The sequence below is a fragment of the Rousettus aegyptiacus genome, unplaced genomic scaffold, assembly GCF_014176215.1.
Source record: "Rousettus aegyptiacus isolate mRouAeg1 unplaced genomic scaffold, mRouAeg1.p scaffold_m13_p_12, whole genome shotgun sequence".
NCBI lineage: Eukaryota > Metazoa > Chordata > Mammalia > Chiroptera > Pteropodidae > Rousettus > Rousettus aegyptiacus.
The window spans coordinates 18,282,677-18,310,578 of NW_023416287.1; the positions used below are offsets into that span (position 1 = coordinate 18,282,677).

The following is a 27,902-nucleotide window of genomic DNA, read 5'->3' on the forward strand; positions in this document are numbered from 1 at the left end:
GGTCCGCGCAAGCGCACTGCATTGCACGGCGGCCCCGCCCACTGAACCTCGGGTAACGGCGCGAGGGGTCTGACTGAGTACGGTGCGCGGCGGGAGCACGACCAAGTAGGTTGGGGAGCGGCAACGGCGGCCGGCAAGGGTCATGTTTCCTCTGGAGGAAGGCTATGAGGGAGGGGACTAGACAGTGTTTGGAACCCTGGAGACCAGGAGGTATTGGCAGGAACGGGGAAACTGGTGTCCAGTGAGGGGGTTGGGCTGGTGTGTGTTGATCTCTGATTTCCCAGATCTCTTGACTTCAGATGGGGCTAGGAAAGTGGTGCCGGTGAAACTAGAGCCAGAGTTAAAAAAAAAAAAAAATAAGTAAAATAAAATAAAATAAAATAAAAAGCGGGAGCGATTAGAACTAAACTTTGTCCAGAGTGGAAGTGAAAAAGCCTGTAATGTGGGGCAGGCCTGGGCAGGACGCAGGCACTGGCCTCACCCTCGGGATGAGGTCGAGCTGGGTTTTCTTGTGGGCGTTCTAAGGCTTTTGGTGATTTGGCCCGAGTGTCATTCATTCATTTAACATTCATTGAGTACAGTAGTAGGCGCTGGAGCGAGACAAGTGATCAAGATAGACGCTATTCCTACGATGCAGGGCAAAGTAATGGGCTGTAGCAGCCCCGGGTGGAGAAGAACAGGGATGGCTTCCAAAACTAAGTCATGAAAGCTGGTAAGGAGTGGTGAGGAATGTTCCAAGGAGAAAACAACAGCACGTGCCAAGACCTAGAAGATGAAAAGGGGCTGGTGTATCCTGGTCACTGAATCAATTTAGTGACCAGAGAAGAGACAATGGTAGTCAGAGCTAGGCTCCTAACTAGAGATGGAGAGAAATCAAGGAATTCAAAGGACTGTATATTTACATAGAATCCACAGGATTTGGGGAGAATGGGGCCATAGGAGAAAAGTATATATAAGGCATGGAGTTCATTAGAAGAGGAGCAGATTTGTGGGAAGTCATTAACAAATTCTACTCTGGTTCTCTGAAGACTACCAGTAAGCTGTTGGATATTCTAGTTGGAAAGTTAGGAAAGCACTACTGTAAAGGTATAGATTTGCGTGTCATCAGCAAAACAGCCACAAGAGTGGTTGAAACTATTCAATGGGAAAGACAAAGGGCTCAGTTAGTGCTTTTTGTAGTGATTGGTTTTATGTCTTATCTTTGTGTCTTCAGTACCTAGTCAAGGGCCTGGCAATAGATGCCAGTGCATGTTTGCCAACTAAACAAAATCCCAACAGCAGCCAGAGATGTTGGAATCTCAGAGCTGTGAAGAGATGGGGGCAATGGGAGGGTTCCATTGTTCTAATGTCAGAGTCACAGGTTCTAGCCCTGCCACCAGGCTGCTGTGTGACCTCTAAGAAATCTCCCACGTGTAGCGTGGGTATAGCCAAAAACAAAACAAAACAAAACAACAACAACAACAAAACCCTCCAGTGTAAAGAGCTCCAACACTGTGAAGGACCTGCACACAGATTTTTCGCATTTAATCCACATGGCGACTTTATTTATAAAGGGAGTAATATTATGGAATCAAACCCAGGTCTGCCTGACCCCAGAGCTTTGTTCTATGATTGCCTTTATCTCACCCAATAGGGATTTTGTCAGGACCCTCTTGAAATCACATGCTCATTCTTTCAAAACATTGTGCTGAGGCTGGCTGGCAGACCTTCCTAATTTGTCTAGCACCAGTCCTATCGTGGGGAGAGGGGGATGGAGCTGAGTGTGGTAGAGGTTACTTGTCATTTTCTAGCTCCATTCCTGGGGAACACTGAGCTGGGCGGCCCTGTTCTGTTTCTAAAATCAAATGATAGTGCAGAAAAAAATTAATGACCAGTGTTTCCAAATTTTTATCCAGATCTTAAACTCCTAGGGCTTACTACAAAGTGAATGAATATGAAGGTGTGAGCTGGTTCACCTCTGTGTCTCTGACCAGAGAGTTGGATTCCCCCTCCCCCTGCCCCACCCCATTACATTGGGCACTTGGGTTTCAGTTATTTATGTCCTGCTAATGTGATTTCTCAAAAATATTTTCTGTCTTTTGGTGCTGTGATGATAGATATCCCTACAAAGAATGCTAGTAAGTTTGCTTCTGGTTAGGGAGGAGTCCACCTTATCTGCATTTTATAGTATTTCACGAAGGGTCCTTCCTACTTCTCCACTCTCATGTAATTTACTTGAGATCTGCAAGCATGGGTCATTAGAGCTAGAAGGGAAATTAATCAATTGCAGTGGTTCCCATCCTAGGAAAACTTGTTATAAAGACAGAGTTTAGCCCCTCTCTCCCCTCAGACTTCTTGAATCAGAATCTCAGAGTTGTGCCCAGGAATCTGTATTCTCTCCCAGGATCCCTAGAATATTCAGCCAGGATTAGAAACCACTGGTTGACCCCAGTCCCCCTGTTTCACAGGTAGAGAATCTGCAGCTTGGGATGGGAAGGACCTTGCCCTTATCATATATGACATTAGTGCCTCTTTCTCTAATGAAAAGTATTGAGCTAGGGAGTCCAAAGACCTGTGCTCAAGTCCAGGTTTTACCATTCATTAACTTGGGCAAGTCATTTCACCTCTCTGAGCCTCCACTTCCTTACTGTAAGAATAATACCATCGTTGTATTAGAGATCAAAAGAGAGAGTAGCAATGGAATTGCTTTGTCAGCTTTCTGCTTTGTGCTCATAGAAGTTGATAAGAGCCAGCCCATCTTTGCTCCCCCATACCACACTGCCAGTTTCAGTGGTTGCTGGGCCCCAGGCCATTGGTCACCAAGCTTTCCCCTCTCCTGTTGCAGGCTGGGATGGCCAACAGCTGGGGGAGCCTCTTGCAGAATGAGCAGCAGCTGGAGGAACTGGCACAGCAGGCTGTGGACCGGGCCCTGGCTGAGGGAGTGTTGCTAAGGACCTCACAGGAACCCAGCTCCTCAGATGTAAGCCCCAGCCCCTCCCCACACCACTGACCACACCGTTCTGTGCCCTACTGCCCATTGTCTGGCCCCTGCCAGGCCAGTGGCAACTCCTTCGAGTCAGAGAACACATCTCTTTGCTTTTTTTTTTTTTAATAACTAAAATTGACCTCTAGAAGAATGTAAAAAGTAGCACGTTAGAATAATCAAATTTAAGTCTGAGATGTGAAACATAACTTAGGTAAATTACTTAACCTCTCTTAGCTGTAGTTTCTTTAAAGATTTAAAAGGGATAATAATGGGACCTAACTCATGGAGTAGGTAAGAGAATTAGAGGATATTTATGTGAAGCACATTCCCCAGGGAGCTATTACTTTTTAAGACCCCTCTAATCACGTTACCTTCTCTGTAATTGGTTTGTAGTATATCATTCCAGGTCTTCCTCTGTGCATTTATATACATATATATGAATATAAAGATATAGTTTTTTAAAAAACAAGTTGGATGATACATATTATTCTGTGATGTGTTTTTATTTGTTTTTCATTTAGCAATCTGTCTTAGAACTCTTTCCAACTCCCTCCATTTGGGTCGGCTTCATTCTGATGTACAGTATCCCAGGTGTGGATGGATCACAGTTTAACTTTCTTCTGTTGATGGCTATTTAGGTGATTTCCAATGTTTTAGGACTACAAATAGCACTACAGGAAATAACCACATACATACTTGTTGGGACACTTATGTGTTTCTCTACAGTTGCTACATGAAAGTAGAACCGCTGAGTCGAAACCACATCTTTCACAATTCTCATCCTTTCGAAAAACAAAGCCTTTTAATTTTGTGACCAGGTAAAATGTTTTCATGCTCAAACATTCAAAGTATGTAAGAGTTTACATTTAATCCTCCATACCACATTCCTTAGCCTCGCAGGTCTCCTCCCATGAAGGTAACTTGTGTTTTATAAATAACACATTTATTCTTGTTTGTTTTTTAAGATAGTGTATTCATAATAATATGTAAATATTCCTTTTCCTACTTTTTACACAAGGACATATGCTAGACATGCTCTTCTAGGCTTTGCTTTTTTTAAACTTAACGTTTTACTTATGGTGATCCAGATTAGTAGCTAAAGAGCTGCCATAAGCTATTTTTTATAAAGCCATATTCTCTTTTGTCTCTGTATGCCCAGAACCTAGTTAGGGGCCTGGTAGAGACCCCAGAGTTAATAAATATTTGCTGAGGCCCAAGCGAATAACAATAGCTGTCACCAAAGGTAGGCTGATACTACCTTTGTGCCTCTGCCTTTAGGAATATATTGCTTGGTTTGTGAATTTTAGATTTGTGAACTGCTTATCTGAACTCAGAGGTAGCATTTTACCTTCCAAGATTTTATTTCTTCATTAATAACAGCTATTGTGTGAAGGACCGACACTTGGTCTTTCTGGAAGTTATTGGAGCCTAGAAAAAGCATAATCCTCAGTGAGAGTCCCAATGCAGAAAAAAAGATGGTGTGTGTGTGTGTGGGGGGGGAGCGGGCACATATGTGTGTAATTTCATTACAAATCTTTACCAGGTGCCTCCTCTATGCTGGGCCAGTCTACGTATTCAGGACCAACTTTTTTTTTTTTACTCATAAAATTTTTAAAAATCTAGATGCCAGCTTGTCTTGAAAAATCACATCAGCTGGCAACCCTGGCCCACTTTCCTGCATGGCAGCAATTAGCTAGAGCAGAGTCCTGACTGCTGCCTTTATAGATAGATAGGAGACAGAGGTGGGTTGGCCAGAGGCCTTGACCTCTGGAGCTCATGGTCTAGCTTGAGAATGTACCACAAGACAAAATTAAATAATGTCTGTTTTATGAGGAAATATAGGCAGCTTGCTGCACAATGCTAACTATCATTTACTGAGTATTCACTATGTGCCAGGTACTATTCTAAACACTGTGGAATCACTCATTTAATCCTCACAACAAAGATGAGGAAATCAAGGCCCAAAGAGGTTAAGTAACTTGCTTGAGGTCATTTAAATGGTAGTGTAATTGGCAGAGCCAGAATTCAAACCCAAGGAGTTTGCCTCCTGAGTCCATGCTCTGAACTTCTGTGCTTTACTGCCTTTCCCAGGATACTACAGAGCAGCGGTCCCTAACTTTTTTGGTACCAGGGATGGGTGCTCCTATGAGAATCTAATGCCTGATGATCTGAGGTGGAGCTGAGGTGGTGATGCCAGCACTAGGGAATAGCTGCAAATACAGACGAAGCTTTGCTCTCTTGCTTGCCACGCACCTCCTGCTGTGTGGCCCAGTTTCTAACAGGCCGTGGACCTGTACCAGTCTGTAGCCTGGGGTTTGAGGATCCCTGCTTTAGAGGACACCTAGAAGAAGGAGCAATTCATTGGCAGTACTTGAACCTTAAAAGACAAATGGAAGAAAGGAACAGCATAGCAGAAGCCCCAAAGCAGGAAAAGGCAAAAAATGTTAAAGAGGCTGTAGCAGAATGCAGGGCACATAGTGGACAGAGTGGGAAAGAAGGTAGACCAAAATCAGACAGCCAAGAGGCTTGGGATACTGCTGGGAAGGTGCGTGAACTTTATTCTGCAGGTCAGGGTCACAAACTAGCCATAAGCTGACTGAAAAGTTGGCTCCTGCATGCGTTTAGGGAGTTATTATTATTTTTTAATATACTTGAACAGGGTACAAAAATCCAAAAGGGTAATCAGTATAGGATAAGTCCTCTTCCTCCAGCCACTCTTTCCCTCCCCAGAGGCAAGCATTAACAGATTTTTTTAACACATGAAATTAGCTTTAATATTTGTATTTAGCCCCAAATATCCTAGCATGTCAAAATAAAGATTATTAAGGGAATATCGTACATTCTCTTCTCTCTACTCCTAGACTTGACCCCAGCGGGTGTTACATTCGGAGCCAATCTAAGTCTGGCCAGCCTAACCTCAAGCGCTCAGTATCCTGGGTGGCGGCTAGCGACCACTTGTGGAACAGCTAGGTCTGGAGGGAGCTGCGAGGGGGCGGGGGCGGGGTTCTTTTGCCGTAGCTGTGCAGCGCTTAAGAAGCATCGCATAGCTCTGTAGGATCTGGCACCCAAAGGGAAGAAAGGGCAGTGTCGCCCCTCTGGCCTACCGTCCAGGCGGGCGCCAAGGGGTCCTCCTGGTCCGCGGTCGGCGCCAGCCCTTGCGCAATGTCTGCACGGGACCCTGGGTCCGTTTACTCGTGTCTGGACTTTCAGGTGGACCCGCCCAACCTCTCTATCCTCCGCCCCCGTTCTGTGCAAGCTCCAGTGCTAGGGCCTGGGGCTCTTAATTCCTGGGCCCAGCACCAGCTGCCGTCCCTGCGATATGGCAACGGGCCTCGGCCCACCCTGCTCTACCGCCGCTGGGAGCGCACTGACTAGCCAAAACCCGCCAGCCGCCTGAGCCCAGGAGTTTGGTTTTTTTTTAAACCAGAGTGCCTTTAAAAACTCAGAACCAACATTTTTTTTTTCAATCATGAAATTAAAAAAAAAAAAAAAACAACCTTGTCTTGACAAATCAGAGCAGTGGCAACTCTGGCCCGCTCTTCTCCATGGCAACAATTGGTTAGAGCAGGGTTCCAACTACCCCCTTTAGATAAGATGGGAGTTCCTACTCCTTCCCACAAATCTGTTTTTTCGATGACTTTGAAGCAGAGTGTTTACTGTTATGCATGTGCTATACTTTTTTTTTTTTAAATATAGTATAAGAATATTACTCTTTCTATCAAAAGTAAAAAGACGATGTTTCAGCCTTTACCCTATGGACAGCGGGAACAGCTGTGTACAATTGATTCCAAATTCAAGTGGGTATAAATAGTCCGGGGGACAGAGGCAGAGGAGAGTCTCAGCAGAAAAACTTTTGGGGAATTTTTCAGGCCAAATGAGACTTGTTGGAAGAGGCAGAGTTCTGAGATGTAAAGCCAAGGTTAACATCCCTGTAGTCAACGCACATGCACTCAGAGTATTAGATCACCCCTTACATAATCTGTAGGAATTCACACTAACTTATAAAGGCTTCAAGATGAAAAAACCTTACTCAAAAATACATGTCCTCAGATTTGTCTTAAAATGGATGCAGAGGAGGGAAATTTGGGAATTGCTAAAATTTTAAATGGATTTACCCTAGTTACCTGACATTTCCACTGTTAGAAATGTACCTTCTTGCATGCAAAATACCTAGAACATAAATTCATTGAAGCATTGATTGAAATGGGAGAAAAAAAGGAAACCACCTAAATGTTCATAATAGAATGCTAGATTCAATGAATTGTGGTATGTCCAAAGAATGGTATACTATATAGCCATTAAAAGAATGAAAGTGCTCTATTTGAATGTATATGGAATGCCTCTGGAGTATTTATAAAGCAAAGGACAAAACAATGTATCATATGCTTCAGTGTATGTAAAAAAAGAAAATATGTATATATACATATACATTAGTTTAAAAGGATATATAAGACGCTAGTATACCATTTGCCTCTGGGGAGGAAAACTAGGTCATTGGGGTCACTGTGGAGGTGAGACATACTTTTAACTATGTATCTTGTCTCTTTTGAATTTTATATCATTTGTTTGTATTATCTATTCAAAATAATATCTTAAAAATGAATATTTAAATGCCAAGTTTTAACACCATAAACTTGTACTACCATAATAGCAAACTGATATTAACTCAGAGCTTAAACTCAGCAATGCTTCATAAATAAGTTACCAGGTCATGTTATCATCTCTTACCCAAATTCTAGTTAATTTGTTGTTAGGAATCTCAGAATGCATTATCCCCTTCAAGGAACAGTGTTCTGGATGGTATTTGGGTTTCCTGACTCTGCCAAAGTCCAGAGAACTGAGAATGCAGCTGAACTCTAGGCTTGGCAACCTGAGTCACCATCTCAATCATTGGGGGTGAGGAACCACCGCTGGCCTTTACACTGGGGGCCAGAGTTCACTTCTGCTGCAGCCTTACCAGCAAGAGTCTCTCTCTCCTCCAACCAGAAGACGAAGGCACATGTATATGCGTTTAGTAACCATCCTGGCTCAAATCCCAGTGCCACTTAACAGCTTTATATAATTTTGGACATGATACTTAACATCTCTGAGACTCAGTGTCTTATCTATTTATTAAGTTTAGTAATAGTATCTGCCTCATGAGGTTAAATGATGAATCTATGCAAAGTATTTAAGATAGTGCCTTGCACACATCAAGTGTGCAGTATTTTTTTGTGGGTTTTTTCTTGTTTTGGGCCATTTTGCTTTTGCTCTTTCTTTTTTTCTAGTGTAAAGACATAAAATATTACAGAGCTTAGAGGTTCTCTTTGTACCCTTCCTGTTCTCCTCCTTGCCTTTCCAGAGATAACCACTATTCTGCAGTTGATGTGTCTTCAATAAATGTAGGCTACACTTTCCATGGGTTACATTAACAGGAAGATAACCCATTCACAAGTGTTCTACCCCTGCCCACTCTCTCTCCTTGATCAGGTGGTGTGCTATGCCCCATTCACGCTCTTCCCCTCACTGGTCCCCAGTGCCCTGCTGGAGCAGGCCTATGCTGTACAGATGGACTTCAACATGCTGGTGGATGCTGTCAGCCAGAATGCTGCCTTTCTAGAGCAAACGCTCTCCAGGTACTGAGTGGTGCAACATTGGGAGGCCAGGAACTGGTAGAATCAAGGGACTGGAAGACTGGGGAGCTATGAGGTATTGCTCTGGCAGCTGGCTTGGTGGGGTGGGGGACAGGTACCACCCAGGAGAAACAAAAAGTAGTAGAAGTCTGGAGAGCTGGCTTTTAATCTAGGGTCTCCCACCTATTTAAAAATATATCTTCAAGCAAGTCCCTTTTTTTCCTGGGTTTCAATTTCTTCATCTGTAAAATGAGAGATTGGCCTAAATCTGAGATTTCTTCCAGCACTGACATTCGTGATTCTCTGATCTAGGACCCCGTGCTTTGAAGACTGAAATTCCATTTGGAATTAGCGAAAGTCAGCTTGGTTTTAGATAAAAGAGAAGGCAAGTGAGGTTATTGGGTTTAAAGTCAGATTTCCTAATTCTTCTCCTAAACCCTTTCTTGTCACCTCAGGGTCTCTCATCTCTGGGTGAGATGGGGTACAGACTGGGCAACACCCAGGGCATAAGGATACAGAACCCCTGAAGTGACTCTTCCTATTCACCCCTCTCTGTCTCTTCTTCCTTGATCTTTTTTTCCCTTCAGGCCCTTGGGCAAGGGAAATTACTTTAGAATTACATTCTTTATTTTAGAATTAAATTAGAATTAAATATATATAAATATATATATTTATGTGTATGTATCTATAGAGACTAGACATATATAATTGCATTATATATGTATATAATATAATTGATTAATTTTTCAAAAGAAAATAATTACTTTGTTAGAGACAAAATCTTTTAAGAATGTACATACTGGTACGAGGGTAAATATGACAAGATCATAATGGTAAGAAGTTTGGAAACCATTGACTTAGAGCTAAAAACCCAATGAGTCATGAAAGTACAAACCCTACCAACACCATCTTTCTCAAGATGGGCCTGGCTTTTGTACATCTGATTCTGGATTTGGGGAAATATGAGCAGCCTGATTTATGACCTGTACCCTAAAGATACAGTTATGTGGGAGACCTTTCTTGCAGCCTGTCTGTGCAACCACAAACGCTGTTCCCTTCTCCTCTGAAATACACGGAAACCCTAGCTTATAAGAGAGAAGAGCTTCAGGAGCACATGAGAATAGCCCCCTAGAGTCGGGTTGAGGGGTGCACCTCTTCAGAAGAAGGAAAATGTGTCTCAACTTTCTCAGGAGCTGAAGCCAGCTAGGGACTGTTCTCACCAAGGAGAGAGGTGGCTTGGGAGCAGAGGAACTTCATGGCAGGCCTGAGCTACTTGGGCTCAGTGGGATCCTTGTAACAGGTGAGCCTGTGAGTCAGGTTTGAGCAGGCATGGAGAGACCACCCTGAATCTTGAAAGGCAACAAATGTGGCATTGGTTACCTGCGGGTCCCTCTCCTTGAGGCTCCAGAAAACCATACTAGATGGACTCCTACCACATGTCACAGCAGTACACTAGGCCATGATGATGAGCCACCACAGACACGGTCTCTACCCTCATGTGGCTTGTAGTCAAATAGGAAAGACAACTCTAATTATCACACAAATAAAATGGAAAATTGCAACTGCAATTCATGCTTTAAATGAGAGATGCACGGTGCTATGAGAGCAAAAGCAGGGAGACCTGACCCAGATAGGGAAGGCTTCTCTGAGGAGATCATATCATATGATGACTGGTTGAAGAAAAAAATAGGATATTTGGCTTGAGTCAGAAAACTCCTTTGGGGGCACAGGGTATCACTGCTGTCTTCTAAACTCTGAGGGCTGCCATGGAAGAGGAAGAGAAGACTTGTCCTGGGAGATCCCAGAGTGTAGGGAAAACTATGAAGAGTTAATGTTAGGTGAGTCAGAAAGCTCACGACCATCAGCTATTAAGTACAGAATGGTTATATTACATGCCATTATTGAGTTCTTGTTGTGACCAGACACTATGTTCAATTCTGTGCATGTAATATCTCATTTACCCTTCATCACAACTCTGGGATGTAATTATTTCCCTCTTCATTTTACAGTTGAGCAAACTTAAACACAGAGCAGTGAAATGATTCTCTGCAGTTGCCTGGTATGAGTGGTAGAGCTGATATTTGAACCCAAGTCATCTGGTTCTAAAGCTGGCTTCAAAACCACTTGTTTTCTGAGGGGTTGGTGTGGGTGTTCAGGTTTGGGCCAAAAGACCCAGACAGGATTCAGGAGTCAATGGACAGGGGTGGAACTCCTTGACCTTCAAGGTTCCATGTAGCCTAGAAATTGTTCTGTTTCCTCCTCCAGCACCATCAAAAGGGACGATTTTACCGCTTGTCTCTTTGACATCCACAAGCAAGTCCTGAAAGAGGGCATTGCCCAGGTAACCATTCCCTGCTCTGGCCCAGTCTTTGACCGGCCCCTACCAACCCTCCTCTCTCTCTCTCCCTCTCTTTTATTTATTTATTTATTTAACCAGAAGAATTTGGCCCAGGCCCTGAGCTCACAGGAGTCTGCCTCTTGCTGGTCCCCACTGGATTTATACATCAGTGGCCAATCCTGGGATGACCAAAACAATGATTCCACTGTGTTTGGGAGTGTTAGCCAGTGCCTCTGACCTCTGTGTAGTGTTCACGATTCCTGTCTGCTCTGTAGCTAGGCCCTCAGAGTCCGCCCCTGGGCAAATGTCCTCAGCCTTCAGTTTTTCCCACAGACTGTGTTCCTGGGCCTGAATCGCTCAGACTACATGTTCCAGCAAAACGCAGATGGCTCCCCAGCCCTGAAGCAGATTGAAATCAACACCATCTCTGCCAGCTTTGGGGGCCTGGCCTCCCGGACCCCAGCTGTGCACCGGTGAGTCCCTTGGGCAGCCCTGGGCACACCAGTGGGGTGACAGCCTGATGAGCCAATAGAGAGATAGAGGCAGGGATCTCCAGCTTTGACTGTGCCTTCCTGGGCTCTGGGTCATGTGCTCCCTCCCTGTAGCACAGTTTCCACTTGTAATTCGGTCTTGGTATTTCAGGGATAGAAGTGATCTTAGTTCATCTAATCCTACCCCCTCATTGTACAAGTTAGTATTCTGGGCAGAGAGAACAGTATCTATGAGGGTCCTGAGGTAAGGAAGAGCTTATATGTTTTAAGGCCTGAAAGGAGGTCAGAATCCAAGGCAGGGAGGGATGCAGAGGCTTCCCATCTGAGGGTTGGACCCTAGTAGCATCCACTTCTATCCAGCAGTGATGTTCCAGGTTTCTGTAATTCCACATGGTCTGCAGCAGGATTCCAGACAGCACCTGGGGCTCAGGGAAAGAGGTGCCAGCTTATTGGGAGGCTGACGTGGAGCGGAAACAGGGTCTTAGGCTTCCTCTAGGCATGTACACCAGGGGCCAGGGGTAGGGCAGCCCAGCATAGTCTAGCTTGAGGTGGATCTTACAGGAATGTGATGGTAAAATGCTTTTTAATGTTCAGCTGATTCTCAAAGTGATGTTCCTTATAAGTGTCTGTGAGTCATAGGCAGAGGGGTCTTTCAGGTCCATCAAATTACTGAACAGACATCTCTCTTCCAACAGACATGTTCTCAGTGTCCTGAGTAAGACCAAAGAAGCTGCCCAGATCCTCTCCAATAATCCCAGCAAGGGACTGGCCCTAGGGATCGCCAAAGCCTGGGAGCTCTACGGCTCAGCCAAGTAAGGAGGAGCGAAGTGGCAGCAGGATCCTGATTTAAATTCAGCATTCGTGGGTGCAGCAACTTCTCGTTTTCCTGGCATCATTAGGGAATCAGCAAATTTTTGTAGAGATAGAAAAGCTTAACACTTTTAAGTGCCAAAATAATTTTAATGGAGTTTAGACTTCCTTCTTAAATAAGAGATGCTGACTCTAATCTAATCTTTTCTTGTTGGCTAGAGGTCTTCATTATGACTGTCAGTGATTGCATCTTGATGTAATGTAGAGGTGCTGCATAGAGTTAGAAAGGCGTGTGAGGCCATTTGCCTGTACCGATGGCCCCAACTGTTAGGCTCTAAGCTCTCATTATTTTTCTTAATAGTTTTTCTGCCTGTCTTTCTACTCTCAGCTCTTACTTCTTACTGCTGTCAGTGTCCTTGAATTCGGAATTCTCTACTCCCATCCCTATACCACCTTTCCTATTTGCTGCGGTTTAGGAAAGCAAATGATCTGGGTTGTTATGATTGTGTCTAATGAGTACGAGGGCCTCTTCGATAAATAAATGCATTAGCTTTCATATAGGGATTTTAGAGTTTTTTTAACTGCTTATGGGCATTTTTTGCTTCCTTCCTATTTCTCAACCGTGTTCCAGGTGTGTGAAGATGCTAAGTAAGTGACTTCTGGATAAGTGAGGGGCCACTATACTAACAGTTACTGCAATGTTAATATGGCATTAATAGTTAACCCTTAATGATCTCTTACTGGTACCATACTTTGTGCTAAGTGCATTAATTATTGAATCCTCATATCAAACACTCCCAGGTAGATACTTTTTCTCTTCCCTATTTTACAGATGAGGAAACTAAGGTTCAGAGAAGTAATATGAATTGTTCAAAGTCAAGTGGCAAGTTTGTGTTAGAGCCCAGAGCCTGCCTCCCTCCAGAACCTGCATTCGTGATCACTTTATTACCTCCAGGAGAGCCTCTCTGAGCTTGTTAAGCCTCACTAAGACTCAAGAAACCTTAGACTCTGAGCATTTAGAAGTCATCAGATGACTATTTTGTCAAGTAGAACTCTTAGCTAGGTCATATTTTAAGAGTGAAACCAGGTGATGGGTCAGCTAGGGAACTGCTGATGGACAAATGCTACAGAGGGTATACCATGGGGAGAAAAGACTCATGTGCCCCAAATTAGGCACTGGTGGGTAGGAGATGTGGGGAGCCTGAGCAAGGACTGGCTTCCCTCATTTTGAGAGTCAGCCAGGCACTTCTGCTGACCCAGCCCATGACCTTCACTAAATCCGTTCTTTTCTCTAAGCATCAATTTCTTCGTTTGTAAAAGGAGGGTAACGATAACCCCTAAAAGTGTGGTAGTGAGAATTAAATGAAATCATGGATTTGAAAATTGCTTTAAAAAACTTAAGGATCAATACTTTTAATATTAATCATAATAACTACCATTTAAGAAGCACTAGTTTTATTTTACAAAGGAGCAAACCAAGGGCTTCAGAGAGATTGAGTAACTTGCCAGAAGTCACACAGCTAGTAAATTTAGAATTCATATCTATCTGCCTCTAATGCCTGTGTTTTCTCTACCACACTGTTCGGCCTCCAAGAGAAATGATCCCATAATATAGATTGAAAAACCGAGGCTTGAGCATTTGTAGAGCAGATTAATTTTCATCAGTTACCTCATACTTTGTAAGAACTTTTTTAAGGAAGCCTGGAAAATGAATTATGGTTTCAATTTAGGCATTAACTCAAACTCAACATATAGTATCTTTGGCTGGAATGAGATAAGAAAAGGAGACTCTCGGTATAAAATGTTGGAGAAACTACGATCTTTAACACTCTTATCTCATAGATGGGGGGAAAATCAGGGTTCCAAGGAAAGAAACTGACTTGCCCAAGGACAAGCGACACTCCAGGTCACTGACAGAGCCAGGATGGAGACTTAGGAGTCCTCACTCCCGACCATCATGCTATTGCCACTTTTCCTTCCTTAGCTGACAACCTTCCTAGTCCTTCTTGCAATAGACTGCTCAGAACTGAAGGCAGGAGGAGGCAGAATATGTTTTCTGAGTCTGCCTGTGATTATGTGGCAGAGACAGACTAACTAAATTAACCAGGACATATAATTCCACTTTTACAGCCTCCAGCCTCCCTCCCCTGCCTCTTCTTAGGGGTAGGCCAGTCTGAGCCAGGGGCCACCTTCCCTCCCACGAGCAGAACAGATCAGGCTGCAAAGTTAAGAGTAAGGCCATTGGCCCTCAGGACTCTCTCAGAGCAAGGTAGTTTGTGAGAGCACCATTTCTAGCTTGTGTCTCAGATACCCAGTTCAAAGCCAAGACTCAGCTTAATAACATGTTTGATCTCAAGAGTTTTCAGGCTAGGAGAGGGGGCATACTAGGACCTGTATTTCAGCTAAGTGGAAAGGAGTCAGGCAGCGTATAGTCCAAGATGTTTTGCTGAGGTAGGGAGAAGCAGAGACAGACAAGAGGCCAGGTACAGGAATCCACACTTAGAATCCTAAGCCAAAGTCTGGCCAGCCAAGAGTCTCAGCAAGAAGCCCCAGGCATAGCTACAGCAAAATTGGAGTTTGATGCTGCTGAGCATTGACCCTAAGAGAGTGGTGGAGGCCTAGACCTGCCTTTGCAACTGAAAACAGCTTGGTTAGTAGCCAGACAGACAGTTCTCCAGCATTCCCTGAGTCCTTGAGCTCCTACTTCTTTAAGAAACGTGGATGAGCAGATAGGAAGAGGCCCGGTAAGCCCCAGTAATCCTGTTAATACTATGGGTCAAATGTGGCCTTGTGTACATCACAGAAATGTCCAGAGATCCCAGGAGATAACGCACTATAGGGTTTCTGTAGGATTCCACTGAGCTAGTCTAACGTTTCATGCAAGAACCACACACTCTTTTATTAATGCTCATCTAGCTCCCAACTCCCAGCATTGTCCTTTACAAAATATTCTTCACCTGTTTGTTCTTCCAGAATGGTTTTAGAAACATTGTGTCAAGCTTTAAGAAAAGAGTCCTCTTGGGTTTTTGAAATGATTTTAAATCTAGATTTTAATTTAAACAGAAAATTAACATCATTGAAATATTTTGTCTAACTACTAGAGAAGGGGCAGAGACGTCTTTATTTTTTCCTATTTTCAGGAAATCCTGTGTTGTGGCCTTAGGTGTCTATGCCTGAGACAGTCCTGAATTGAGAAGATATCTACTCTTTCAGAGAACTGTTACTATTCTCACTCTGGAACAGGGTGGGACAGAGGGAGGATAAGCTTTGTAGTTGCCTTGGGGCACCTGTGCTCTTTCCCCAGCGCTCTGGTGCTACTGATTGCTCAAGAGAAGGAAAGGAACATATTTGACCAGCGCGCCATAGAAAATGAGTTACTGGCCAGGTAAGTGAAGGAGGGGATACCTCTAGGTGTGGCCCCAGGATTGGAGAGAACCACTCAGAACAGAGCATCCACACCCTCTTGCCCTTATCCATCTTTTCCAGGAACATCCATGTAATCCGGCGAAAGTTTGAAGATGTCTCTGAAAAGGGATCTCTGGACCAAGACCGAAAGCTGTTTGTGTGAGTGTTCAGGGAACATTCCCCAAGGATCCAATAGAGGGCCGGTTTGGAAAATCATCTTGCTATCCACCTCCCCTAAACAATCCTTTCTTCTGGGAGATGTGATAGCTCGCTTCCTTCTCTCTGAATTTTGGGGGTGAACTCTGAAATAGCCCATCATTCCAGGAAATTTTGGAGAAGGCTAGCCCAGTTCTGTTTCTAAAGGGTTGTATCAGACAGAGCTGCTGACATTCTGGATAATGACCTTCTTAAAATAACCTTGGTTTTCATATGTCCCTGGGCTCCCGAAAGTTTTCTTTCCCCTCTGGGTAGCTAGTCAAGTCAGGCCTGGCCAGTTGAGCTGGGCAGTCAGGGAAGAGGAGTAGCTGGCTCATTCTGTGCTGGATCTGGGACCTGCTGTGTGAGCTCAATCAAGCAAGACCTCAAAGGGCCTGGATTTGTGCTTCAAGCCAGGCCCTGTGCTTCCCCATAGGGTTCACCACCAGATGACTTTAGTACCATATATTTGGATCGCATTGCTTGCAGTATACATATTTTGATCTGGAACTTGTGATTCTTAAGAACCTCCATGGAATTTCACAATACTACTTATTATTTTCAAGGTGTGCTTTTAGCATAACAAAACAGTCATTAATTTACTTTCAAGATAAACCAGAAAATATCAAATAAATCAAAGAAAAAGGGAAGACATCCAAAAGACATTCTATATATTAATTAGACTCATAATTTTGGATCTCCCACCATCATCCCCCCAAAAAATCTCAGCCTAGTTTCAGCTACTTTAAACAGTGTAAATGCAAGTGTGTTTTGCCAAGTATGGCAATGTGATTCTGCTGCTCATTAATTTTGAGCCAAATTTTTAAAAATGTACCTAATTTGATTCTGTTTGTCTTTTTGTTTCCCTCCGGACTTTCTAGAATGACTAGATCAGAAATATTCTAAAGCATTTCTTTACTGCACACCTTCATGTTTTCAGTGGAAGCAGTGGTGGCATGGGTATCTACTTTCACTGGTTCCGATGAACCCCTGTCCAGGCTACCTCTGTGGACTTTCAAAGAAGCCAAACTTATTTTGATGTATCTTGAAATTGATTAAACCACTGAACACGTCAGTTATAATTTGACACAGCAGCTTTCTCCATCCTACATTCCAGGGACGGCCAGGAAATTGCTGTGGTTTACTTCCGGGATGGCTACATGCCAAGTCACTACAGTCAACAGGTCAGTATTTTCTCTTTGACCATTTTTTGCCTCCTGGGACCCATTATCACTCCTCAGAGACCCAACTCCAGTGTCACAACAACCTGTGTTTTTCCCTGAGTTCTGGCTTCGGTGCTTCCTCAGGGAATTTGCTGCTGGAACCTCTTATCCTGTAAGTTTTTTGCTACTTCTCACTCTGTACAAACACACTTTCTTCTAGAATCAATCCTCAGGAATCCACGATGCTTCAGCCATTCATACTGGTTCTGGGGATATGCTGATAAATGTTTAACAGTCATCTTTCTGAGGGGCAAATCCCAATTTGAAGCATTTGCTGATTTCCCTTGTGTAAATACTCCCCATCATAGTTAGTTTCAAGCTACCCAACTTAACGTCTCTAAACGTAGAGTTGGGAAGAGATGAATATGGTCAGCTCTCACTAGCTGATACAAACCAGTTCCACCACACCGCTGACCGTTTCCCCCTGTCAACTTTTATCTGCATCAGAAAGTTTTTATCACCTGCCCATTTTTGTTAATGATAGTAATGATGTCACCTTATCTTGCTATCCTACCATGTAGTTTCAAAATTACTTTCCACATCCGTTATTTGATTTAATCCTTACAACCACCCTGGGAGGCATAAAATTATCCCTGTTATACGGATGGAGAAACTGAGGTTTGAAGAGATGCAGGGGTTTGTCGAAGTCCCACAAGGAGTTCCAGGCTTTCTGACTCTCAGTCCAATGTCATTCCCAGTATTATCATTCTCTCCCTACCCCTAATCTACTGTATGGAGAGGCTGAGAAGCCCTGCTTTCAGTCGGGAGAAGGTGAAGGAGGAAATAAGTTAGGAAATACCATGAGTAGTAAGCTAGGGTCATAGGACTTTGGCTCTGCCTCTGTATGCCCATGGGTAGATTCCTGACCCTTTCTGGGCTCAATTTCTGTAAGCTGAGGGAACTACACTAAAACGAAGGGAGATCCTTTTAGATATATTGAATATAGGATTGAATATAGGATTCAGTTTGAATATAGGATTCTCCGTAAGGCCCAGCTGTAGAGGGAGCAGCTCTATAGAGGTGGCAGCTGTACAGAAGGTCTTTTTCTCTAGAAGTTGTTAGCAGTGGTGGGAACTCACTGACTAGGGAAAAGAAACTGTTCATTTGGAAAATGGATCCACGTTCTAGGATGGGGTTTTGGGGGAGTTAAAGAAAACTTTAAAAAGAGAAAAGAAGTCGAGCTAATAAGGAAGGAAATTAGTGCATAAGGAGGACATTTGTAGGGAACTGAGAAGCTCATATTAGGTTTAGAACATGGAGATAAGTCTACAAGGTTTAGTGACTTGCTAGGTGACCCTGAGCAAGCACCACATCATCTCTGAGTTTTGCTTGCCCTGCTTCTAAAATAATGATACTTCTCTGGGTTTATCTGTGATGTTCTGGGCACCTGTAACTCTGCCTGGAATACAAGCCTAGTAGTTAGGTACCTGGGGTTATTGGTAAAGACTAGTCAAAGGTACTTCAAGTAGACTGATTGTACCAAAGGAAGGACAGCATGGGCAGGGGTGGGAGTAGGTTGGGGAGCAGGGGCGTTGTTCCTCAGACCATAACGTTGATCCACTGTGGGCAATTTGATGTGGTCTGGAGTCAAGGACAGACTGTCCCCTTAGTGCCTGAAAATGGGAACTGGAGATGGGAGGCATGACCCTCTGCTGTTTACCTGCCTCTCACACACTAAACTCCTAGTACACCAGGCCATTCATCTTGTGATTACCCACCTGTAGGCCTTTTCTCATATTATTCTGTTAATTTGAGTATAGCACATCCTTGAATAGCATCATTTCATTATAACAATGAGAAAAGTATTGATTCCCAGCCAGGGCCACTGTCTCTGTGAAGTTTGCAAATTCTCCCCATGTCCACATGGATTTTCTCCTGGTAATCTGGTTTCATCCTACATCCCAAAGATGTGCACATTAGGTGAATTGGCAAATCTAAATTGTCCCAGTCTGAGTGAGTGTGGGTGAGTGTGCCCTGTGATAGAAGGATGTCCTGTCCAGGGTTGGTTCCCACCTGGCGCCTTGAGCTGCTAGGATAAGCTCCTTGGACTGGACTGAGCATGTCGGGAAATAATTATCTTACTTATTATTATTAATCTTTCTTAAGCAGACATATAGCTCACATTTATTTCAGTTTTTAATATTAGAAGTGTCTTGGGTCTTTATTTAAAGATTTGGGTTCGTTGTTGTTGTTGTTTTGTTTTTTGGTGTGTGGTGATAACTGATGATGAGCTAGATGGCTCTGGGGTACTTACCACAAGATCTTAGCCTTCTGAATCCTCAAAGAGACTCAGGTTATTCTTTTTTTATTATTATTATTTTAATTTTTGGTTAACGAAATCCAATAAAAGAGATCTGGTAATATTTTTGTAACCAGAGATATGCCACAGGAACTTAATTCTTATTTATATCAATTAGCGTATGGTAAAATTGGTTTTGTTAAATGTTGTTTTGCTTAAAGTTGCAATATCCAAGAATCTATAGATGACATTAAGCAAGGACTTACTGTACCTCTTCCCTATTGAGTCTCACCTGTCAGAGTCTGTCCACTCAGGTTTTACCTCATTAAGCAACAATAACAAATATTAACTAAGAACCTACAGAGTGCCAGGTGCTATGTTAGGCACTGGGTTTACAACAGGAAATAAGACAGACGACAAAGGTCCAGTCCTTGTGGAGCTCTCAGTCTGGTCAGGGAGATGGATGTCAGAAGTAAATAAAACAAGGAAAAAAAAATTTTCTAGTTGGGGGAAACTCTTTGAATGATTTCAAACCATAAGGTGAAAAGATAGAGAGTTATAGGGAAACACACATTAAATAGGGTGATTTGAGAGATGACTTTGAGGCAAGGCTTCAGGATGAGAAGGATCCAGTCGTCATTTGGAAAAGCCAAAAGCAAGAGAATTCTAGGCAAAGGGAAAAGCAGCAAGTGCAAATGCCCTTAGCCAGGAATGATGTTTGTTTGTTTGTAGACTGACAGGCCTATGTGGCTAGAATGTAAGAGTAGGGTAGAGGGATGGCATTGAATGAAGTTGAGGAAAGAGTTTGGATCTCATTTGGAGTACAGTGGGAAACTGAGCTCATAAGCAAGTGTCCCACCCCTTTCAAACCTCCCTATTAATTTTTCTACCTCCTTACCCTTTTTGTCAATTTCCCCTTTAATTATAGCCATGTATCATTGTGCTAGACTGTGAGGTCCCCAAGGGAAAAAATCCTGCAGGTTGGGAGGGGCCACATCTGCCTCACAAGGATGTCACAGTAATTCGGTAGATAATGAAAGTGAGGATAGAAAGCACAATACCTGGTATCTGATGGATGCTCAGTAAAGGCCAGCCAAAGTGACATAAAGTAGAATGCCTTTTGTTTCCTTCTCTGAAGAACTGGGAAGCACGCCTGCTGCTGGAGAGGTCATGTGCCGTCAAGTGCCCGGACATTGCCACCCAGCTGGCTGGAACTAAGAAGGTGCAGCAGGAGCTGAGCAGAGTGGGCGTGCTGGAGGCGTTGCTCCCTGGCCAGCCTGAGGCCGTGGCCCGCCTCCGTGCCACCTTTGCTGGTCTCTACTCACTGGACATGGTGTGTGAGCAGTTCATTTCTCCCACCACAGGCCTCCTATGTGGCAGGGACACAGAGCCCAATGTGTCAGGGAGGCTGGAGCTGGCACTGGGCTGGACTTGGGTCAGCGATGCTCTGTGAGAACCTCTAGAGTCCTTGGGAGTGGGGCTGGAATCCACTATAAACTTTCTCAGCAAAGGTGGAGATGGGGATGGTAACCAGAGGAAGTGGCTGAGGCAGACAGCAAGAGTTAGGGAATATCTGTACCTGCTTCCCAGGCCTCCTGCTGCAGACCCCTTAACTGTTGCCAGAGAAAGCTTGTTCTTATTGCTGCTGCTGGGTTTTTGGGAAGGGGTCATATCAAGATAGTAACATCCAGCCCGAAGGGGCCTGTGGCTCTCTCCCCTTCTGTTCTTCCGCTGTTGCTGCTCTGCACAACCAGCAGGATCTTAGCTTCTGCCTCTTTGGCATAAGACTACTTACTGGTGACTGCTTTCTTGCCTCCTGCCAGGGTGAAGAAGGGGACCAGGCCATCACTGAGGCCCTTGCCGCTCCTAGCCGGTTTGTGCTAAAGCCCCAGAGAGAGGGTGGAGGTAGGTAGATTGCATTTACCGGGCTGCTCAGTGAAAAGGGACTAGCAGGCTGTCACCAGTGCTGACTGACCAACACTAGTTATGGTCATAGTCCCAGGGTCTGGGAGATAAAAAAAAGGGCCTGACCCAGGCCCTCACCTTGGACAGTGTCTCAGGAGACTCTGTGAGCAAGTGCTTTGGAGCACAGGGTAATCTGATTAATAAGCACTTTGAGGGTTTGGACAAGTTTAGTCTGAGATGCCAATGGATGGATTGTGGGGAAGTGAGACGGAGACATATCAGGATGGTAGATGTTTTCCTGCCCAGTTTGAATTCCATGAAGGCAGGGATCATTTCTGCCTCATCGACCCAGAAGAGATGGTTTTTTATCCTTTTCTTAAGAGAGATAGGAATTTCCCAGGTGGAAAAGGAGGGAGAGCATTCCATCCAGAAGGCGAACCTTAAGCAAAGGCCATGGTCCATGAGAGTGTGGTATGTTTGGAGATTAATGAGTTACTGAAGAGGCTGGAATTGTGTGGGAGATGGGAGGAGGCAGGGATCTGGGCTGGAAAAGATGGCTTAGGACCTGATTATAAAGGATATTGAATGTCTGTAGGGAATTGGATTTTATCCTAAGGGTGGTAGGACATCATTAGAGAGTTTTAAGGAGAGAAGGGACACATAATTGATCCAGGATCCACATTTCAGCCATGGTAAAGCATGTCCTGGAGTGAGACATTAGTAGCAGAAAGGCCATAGAGGAGGCTAGTATGTTGTCCAGAAGAGCAATGTAGTAGCCTGGGCTAGGGCTATGACAGTGTGGAGTACAGACTGAAGAGATATGTCTGAGTGGGTGAGGTGATGGAGAGGGAGGAGTTAAATATGACTCAGGGATGCCTTTTGCCTGACAGGGAGTAAGGAGGTCCAGTAGGGGCAGGTTCTGGCAGAAGTAATAAATTATGTTTGTACATGTTGAGTTTTTTGGGAGCCCATGAAATATCCATGTGAAGTCTGGAGCAGGGAGCTTGAATTAAAGATTTGGGCGTTAACAAGTTATGGGATATAGATGGAACGTATGGGATACAGATGAAAGTTATGGGATATAGATGAAAAAAGTTTGTGCATAGTCTACGGCCATGCCACCCTGAACAAGCCCAATCCCATCTGATCTCGGAAGCTAAGCAGGGTTGGGCCTGGTTAGTACTTGGATGGGAGACCACCTAGGAAGACCCGGGTGCTGTAGACGTAAAAAATAAGGGATTATAAACTGACAAGGTCCTTACAATCTGTGAGGTCAACCAAGGGTTGCCGTGCCTAAAAAAAAAAAAAAGTTTGTGCATAGAGAGAACAAGGGTGGAACAACAATTCCTTGGTAATCTCAACATTTAGGAGGGACAGGAGCTAGTCGGAGAGGCCGAGAAGGAACAGCTATAGACAGGGAGGAGGAGAACCAGGCAGGATGGTGTGGTGGAAGGTGTGTTCATTTGTGTGAGTCAGGGCCCTTCTATTAAGGCGACATTTCCTCCTCAGCAGCCAGGCCTGTCCTGGCTTCACTGAGCTAACGTCAGGAACTGAGGCTGCTGACTTACCCACATGACCCAGAAGTGGGGGGCACAGGGTGGAGAAAGTGGTCAGAGGGTCCAGGGTAACTGGCCAGTGGAATTGCAGGTAACAACCTATATGGGGAAGAAATGGTACAAGCCTTGGAACAACTGAAGGACAGCGAGGAGAGGGTCTCCTACATCCTCATGGAAAAGATTGAGCCTGAGCCTTTTGGAAATTGCCTGCTACGGCCTGGAAGTCCTGTCCAGGTGGTCCAATGCATCTCAGAGCTGGGCATCTTCGGGGTCTATGTCAGGTGAGCCAGTCGGGAAGGGCTGCTCCTTGCCAGCCAGCCAGCCAAGGAAGCCTAGAGAGAAGCACTGGGAAGGGAGCAGGAATCCTGGGCTTCAGTGCCAGCTCTGCCAGTCCCTAGCTGCATTTTTTTATCTAGTAAGTGAAGTCAAGGATCCAAGACTTCACAGGGCTATCAAAATAAGGCTGGGTGAGAAATATTTTGCAACTATGAAGGAAATTTCAAGTAGCATCAAGATGGCTGAGAAAATAACCCTGAACTAGGAGACCCTAGGGAAAAAGAGAGCTTGGGTCCAGCTCCCAGGCCTCTGGGGATTCTGGATCAAGATGGTATGGGCTAGATAGAGGATACTCAATGGTTTTGAAAAGCTGAGTTGCCCCTGGGTTTGGATTTGAGCACCGAGAATCAGGAAGACTTAGGAATTTGTAAGGAATAGTTCCTGGTCCCTCATACCACTTCCTACAAAATACTCACTCCAAGGTCAGAGCAAGGTAGGAATTCCAGATCCTACCATGCTGCCCACCAGAGCCTTCCTTCTCTATACTCTTCCCTCCCAACCACTCTGCCTGCCATCCCCCACACTCCTCCCTCCCCCTACCACTACAGCCATCTTGAGAGAGGTAGAGAAAGAAATATACAACTATAGATCATGAACATGAGCCTAGCATCATGCTAATTGCTTTTCCTGGTTTATTTACTCCTTGTGACCATCTTGCAAAGTGAGAGGTGTTATCCCTATTTTAAACTGAGGAAATTGATATATAGAAAGCCTGAGTAATTTGCTCCAAGATACAGAGCTAATAATTTCTGAGCTAGGGTGCAAACCCAAACCTGATTCTACAATGCTAGCACTTTCTTGGGTGTAGTCAGTTATCCATGCAGTGCTGTCTAGCTGGGACCGGGGAAGGTCCTGGGTTTGGGAGCTGAGTCCAAGTGAGAGTTGTGTATCTCTTGCCCCCATTTCTATAGGCAGGGAAAGACACTTGTGATGAACAAGCACGTGGGACATCTGCTTCGAACCAAAGCCATCGAGCATGCAGATGGTGGTGTGGCAGCAGGAGTGGCAGTCCTGGATAACCCATACCCTGTGTGAGGGCACATGTAGGCCTGCCCAGACTTCACTCAAGAAGCCTTCTGTCCCTCATACTTGTCATTCCTCTCCTAGTCCTCCTGAGAGGGGTTCTCTGCCTTCACCTTGCGTGGGTTGTTCTCTTTTAGAGACCTACAAGGTCTTCTTCACAGGGTGAATCCTGGGTACCTCCCATTTGAGGACTAGAAAAGCTGTGTTTCCCTCAGGTGAAGTCTAGATGCCCCTAAAACCTTGGAGTGTGGGTACAGCTGAAAGGAAACTGATATGAGGTAAGGGTTCCTAACCCTGCCATCCTCCTGTCAGTTTGTGATCAGCCTTTTTAGCAGACTCCAGTGTTTGGCTTGGGATAGGATTGAGGAGGAGGAAGAGGAGGAGGTGGGTGGAAGGGCATAGTCTTTCCCTACCTCTGCCTTAAATAAAACTACATTTCTGATTCTGTGATTCCTTGGTTTGTACAGTATGGGAGGGAGAAGCTATAATCTGGGTCAGCCCTGTTAAGGTGGATTGGAGGAAGGGAAGTGACTTGGCTCGAATCAAGAGTCCCCCTAGCTCTAGACCCTATGAATAGGGCACTTGTGATTGGACTCTGAAGTTCCAATCCTTAGTCAATCACTAATGTTCCCAAGAGATCATAGGCAGGAGAAAGGGTCCCTGGCAGGAGCTTAGGAAGAGGGAGATCACAATTGTGAACTGGATTCAGTTGCTTTCCTGCCTAGCCCAGGAGCTTGTCAAAGGGCCTGTGAGTGAAGCTCTGCCCAAACCAAAAGCTTTAGAAGGAGAATATCGGGGTATTACTAATGAAAACCACTCTCCTTCCCACCCCCCCCCCCACACACACAATCAGAGCAGCTAGTAAGTATGCAGCCTGTAAGATACCTAAGAAAACAAGTCACCACCTTCTTGAGGTCACAGACTTTATTTTTACAACCACAGAACTTGAGCACAACCAGGGCAAGAAAAGACAGTTTCATTTGAGAGTGTCTCTCATGGACAGGACTGTTCAGAAGAGGGTGGGAACAGGGGACAAGGAAGACAAAACACATTTACTCCTGCTGAAAACCGCCTGAAAACTGAGCCTGCCTGTACAGCCCCTGGAGGAAATGGGCAGACAAGCACTGCCATCTGGCACAAAAGACCCAGAAAAGAAGCAACAAAGTGTTTATAAAAATAATAAATTGTTCAGGACTCACAAGCAGGCATTTCTAAGGGCAAGTGCTTACCCAAGATAAGGACTGGTGCTTCCTGAGAGAATTGACGTAGGATTACAGAGCTGCCTCCCTGCTTCAGTTTAGGCCCTTACTTGCTCTCTGAACACTTAACTTGATTTGGGGACATGACCTTCATGTCTCTGTTCAGGTCTCCAAGGGCTCTTTGTGGGCAGAGCAACCTGAGGATAACCTGGGCCCTGTCCCATCTGCCTGGCAGTCACGAAGTTGCTTCCAACCAGGGGCGAAGCTAATCCTCGGTCCCAGATAGCTGGAGGAAGGAGAGTGTGGATCCGCCCTGGCCCTCAGCACTCCTGGATGGGGGCAGGGAAGATGGGCAAAACTTTGGAGAGCTAAGTAAGGGGATTCCTGGGTAAAGGGCAGTCGTGTTCACTGGGTGGTCAGGCAGCGGTGGCTGAAGAGCTGGCTGATGACAGATGGGTCAGCCACAGTAGATGTGTCCCCCAGGTCATGGTCATTCTGAGCAATCTTGCGAAGCACTCGTCTCATGATTTTCCCTGGGAGATAACAGACTTCGGGTTACCCGGAGACAAGCAATGACCCACTCCGGCCCTGCCAAAGGCTTCCATCTACACACTCCACTACTGCTGGGCCTCTGCCAGTCCCAATCCCCACCCTAATCCCTTGAGCCTCTGAACATACCTGAGCGAGTTTTAGGTAAACCAGATGCATTCTGGATGTAATCCGGTGTGGCAATGGGGCCGATCTTTTCTCTAACTGTAACCAACAAATCATTAAGCATTTCTTCAGTACCCTAAACCAGGCTCTCCAAAACCAACGTAGAAATTGCTTTGTTTTCCACCTATTTCCTCTTCAAGGCCCTCCTCACAGACTGAATCTCAGGCTCACTGCCCATCTGTCCTTCCTTCTTTTTAATAGTTATTGCTTTACTATCTCATTTATTTTAATCCATCTTCATGGAACTCAGGCTCTAGAATCAGTTTGCTAGAGTTGAAATCACACTTTACTAGCAGTGTGGTGGTCTTGGACAAAGCCTCTGACCCTCAGTTTCTTCATCTTTAGAATGAGAGTAACAATAGGATCTATTTCACGGGCTGATTATATACATTCAAAGCACTTAACCCAATGATAGCACAGAGAAAGAATTCTATAAATGTCAGCCATTATTATCCTAGTGGAGACTGAGTGGGAAGAGGGCAATCAGTCCCTAAGGTCCCCTGGGATGTGTTTGTGGTTTGGGGAGCAGCCCACTTTAGCCCCTTCTCTACAACCTGCTGTGGTAACTGGGCCCTGTAGTCCCTGCCCAGAAAGGCTCCTCACTCTGCTTCTTGAGCTCCTCGGTGAGGGTGGGGCTGAAAGTGTAGCCTTCACACAGGGTGACGAAGCAGTAGAGGCATTCTCCCTTCACAGGATGAGGGTGGCTGACCACAGCTGCTTCTGCAACAGCCCGATGTTCCACTAGTGCTGACTCCACCTCTGCCGTGCTTAGCAGGTGTCCTTGTCAAAAGAAAGGAGGTGCCATGAAAGAGATCCCAGCCTTTACTCCAGCCCCTGCTCCATCTGTGCTTAGAGGCCAGTCCTGGTCTGGTCAGATAGGAAAGGCCCTTCATTCATTCCTCACATGACATGCTTTAGTTGCCCCACCATCCTGGTTCCCCTCTTTAGGCACATTCCAGTGTTTATCGGTCTTACTCCAAAACCTGGGCAGAGAAATTGGAGGCCTTATTCCAAACTTGATCTGGCCAAAGGACATCCTGGCTTTCGTGAAAGGCTTTACCTGGGAGTTGCTGAGAGAGCAGGGCTAATAAGGGAAAATGGTCCCTAGCTCTCACCAGATACATTCAGCATGTCATCAATCCTGCCAGTGATCCAGTAATACCCATCCTGGTCCCGCCGACAGCCTAACAAGAGAATAAATGCACAATGTAATAAATACCACACAGTAGGATGCATTCACAATACCAAACTGCCACACTCACTGCAATAGCTTCCTAACAAGTCTTCTGCTTTCACCCTTGCCCACTGTGGTGGCCACGCTCCAAAATGGCCACACTGATCTCTGCCTCCTGGTATTTATATCCCTGGGTAGTCCTCTTTTTCACTGTAGTAGCGTTAGCCTTATATGATCAATATAATTTGACAAGGGATGGGATGTCATTTCTGAGATTAGATCATAGAAGACATTTATCTTGGTTGCATCTTCTCAGATCAGCTGCCATGTTATGAATTGCCCTATGGAGAGCCCCAGGTGGTGAGGAACTGAGGGTTCCTGCCAACAGCCACATAAATGAGCTCAGAAGTGGGTCCCCCAGACTCAGCCAAACCTTCATATAACTGCAGCCCTGACCAACAGCTTGAATGCAACCCACAAGAGACTGAATGAGAAGTACCAATTAAGGCACTGTGTTTCTGATCCTCTAAAATTATATGAGATAATATAATATTTGCTGTTTTAAGTTTCCAAGTTTGGGGGTAATTTGCTCCATAATGATAGATAATTAACACACCTACCTAAAGTCTATTCTCCATAAATTAGGCAAAGTTTCTAAGCAGTAAATCAGTTCTCATCACTTCTCTGCTCAAAGCCCCTAAAAGTCTCCCACTGTAC

At 44.8% G+C, this 27,902-nt stretch overlaps 2 protein-coding genes and 1 non-coding gene across 6 annotated transcripts in view; 2 read left to right on the plus strand and 1 right to left on the minus strand.

Annotated features, from left to right (window-relative positions):
- Window positions 1-24,548, plus strand: GSS (glutathione synthetase). Of its 4 annotated transcripts, none has more exons than XM_036229496.1 (13): window positions 1-105; window positions 2,825-2,959; window positions 8,435-8,580; window positions 10,819-10,918; window positions 11,249-11,388; window positions 12,102-12,218; window positions 15,521-15,601; window positions 15,703-15,780; window positions 16,934-17,000; window positions 20,417-20,611; window positions 21,102-21,183; window positions 22,831-23,020; window positions 23,987-24,548. In XM_036229496.1, exons 2-13 carry the CDS (start codon window positions 2,831-2,833, stop codon window positions 24,108-24,110), a joined length of 1,449 nt encoding a protein of 482 aa, XP_036085389.1. In that variant the 5' UTR covers window positions 1-105; window positions 2,825-2,830; the 3' UTR covers window positions 24,111-24,548. The 4 variants fall into 4 exon arrangements, with proteins under 4 accessions (XP_036085389.1, XP_015981884.2, XP_036085391.1 ...); XM_016126398.2 differs by having other exon boundaries at window positions 10,843-10,918; XM_036229497.1 differs by having other exon boundaries at window positions 104-210.
- Window positions 22,289-22,408, plus strand: LOC118610116. Its single transcript, XR_004953792.1, has one exon. It is a non-coding gene; the product is annotated as a 5S ribosomal RNA (ribosomal RNA).
- Window positions 24,549-25,004: 456 nt separating the features above from the next.
- ACSS2 (acyl-CoA synthetase short chain family member 2) overlaps window positions 25,005-27,902 on the minus strand; it is a 44,924-nt gene continuing 42,026 nt past the window's right edge. Inside the window, exons 15-18 of the mRNA XM_016126394.2 lie at window positions 27,127-27,195; window positions 26,615-26,791; window positions 25,976-26,050; window positions 25,005-25,830 (exon numbers count right to left, since the gene is read on the minus strand). Coding sequence (XP_015981880.1) covers window positions 25,703-25,830; window positions 25,976-26,050; window positions 26,615-26,791; window positions 27,127-27,195 — 449 coding nt within the window. The 3' untranslated portion in view covers window positions 25,005-25,702. The remainder of the gene's footprint in view (window positions 25,831-25,975; window positions 26,051-26,614; window positions 26,792-27,126; window positions 27,196-27,902) is intronic.

Excerpts from the sequence above, each read along its gene's own strand:
- GSS (XM_036229496.1), top strand. The coding sequence starts at position 2,831 with ATGGCCAACAGCTGGGGGAGCCTCTTGCAGAATGAGCAGCAGCTGGAG. Across the intron at positions 10,919-11,248 it reads TGAAAGAGGGCATTGCCCAG|ACTGTGTTCCTGGGCCTGAA; the intron begins GTAACCATTCCC and ends TTTTTCCCACAG. Across the intron at positions 11,389-12,101 it reads CGGACCCCAGCTGTGCACCG|ACATGTTCTCAGTGTCCTGA; the intron begins GTGAGTCCCTTG and ends CTCTTCCAACAG.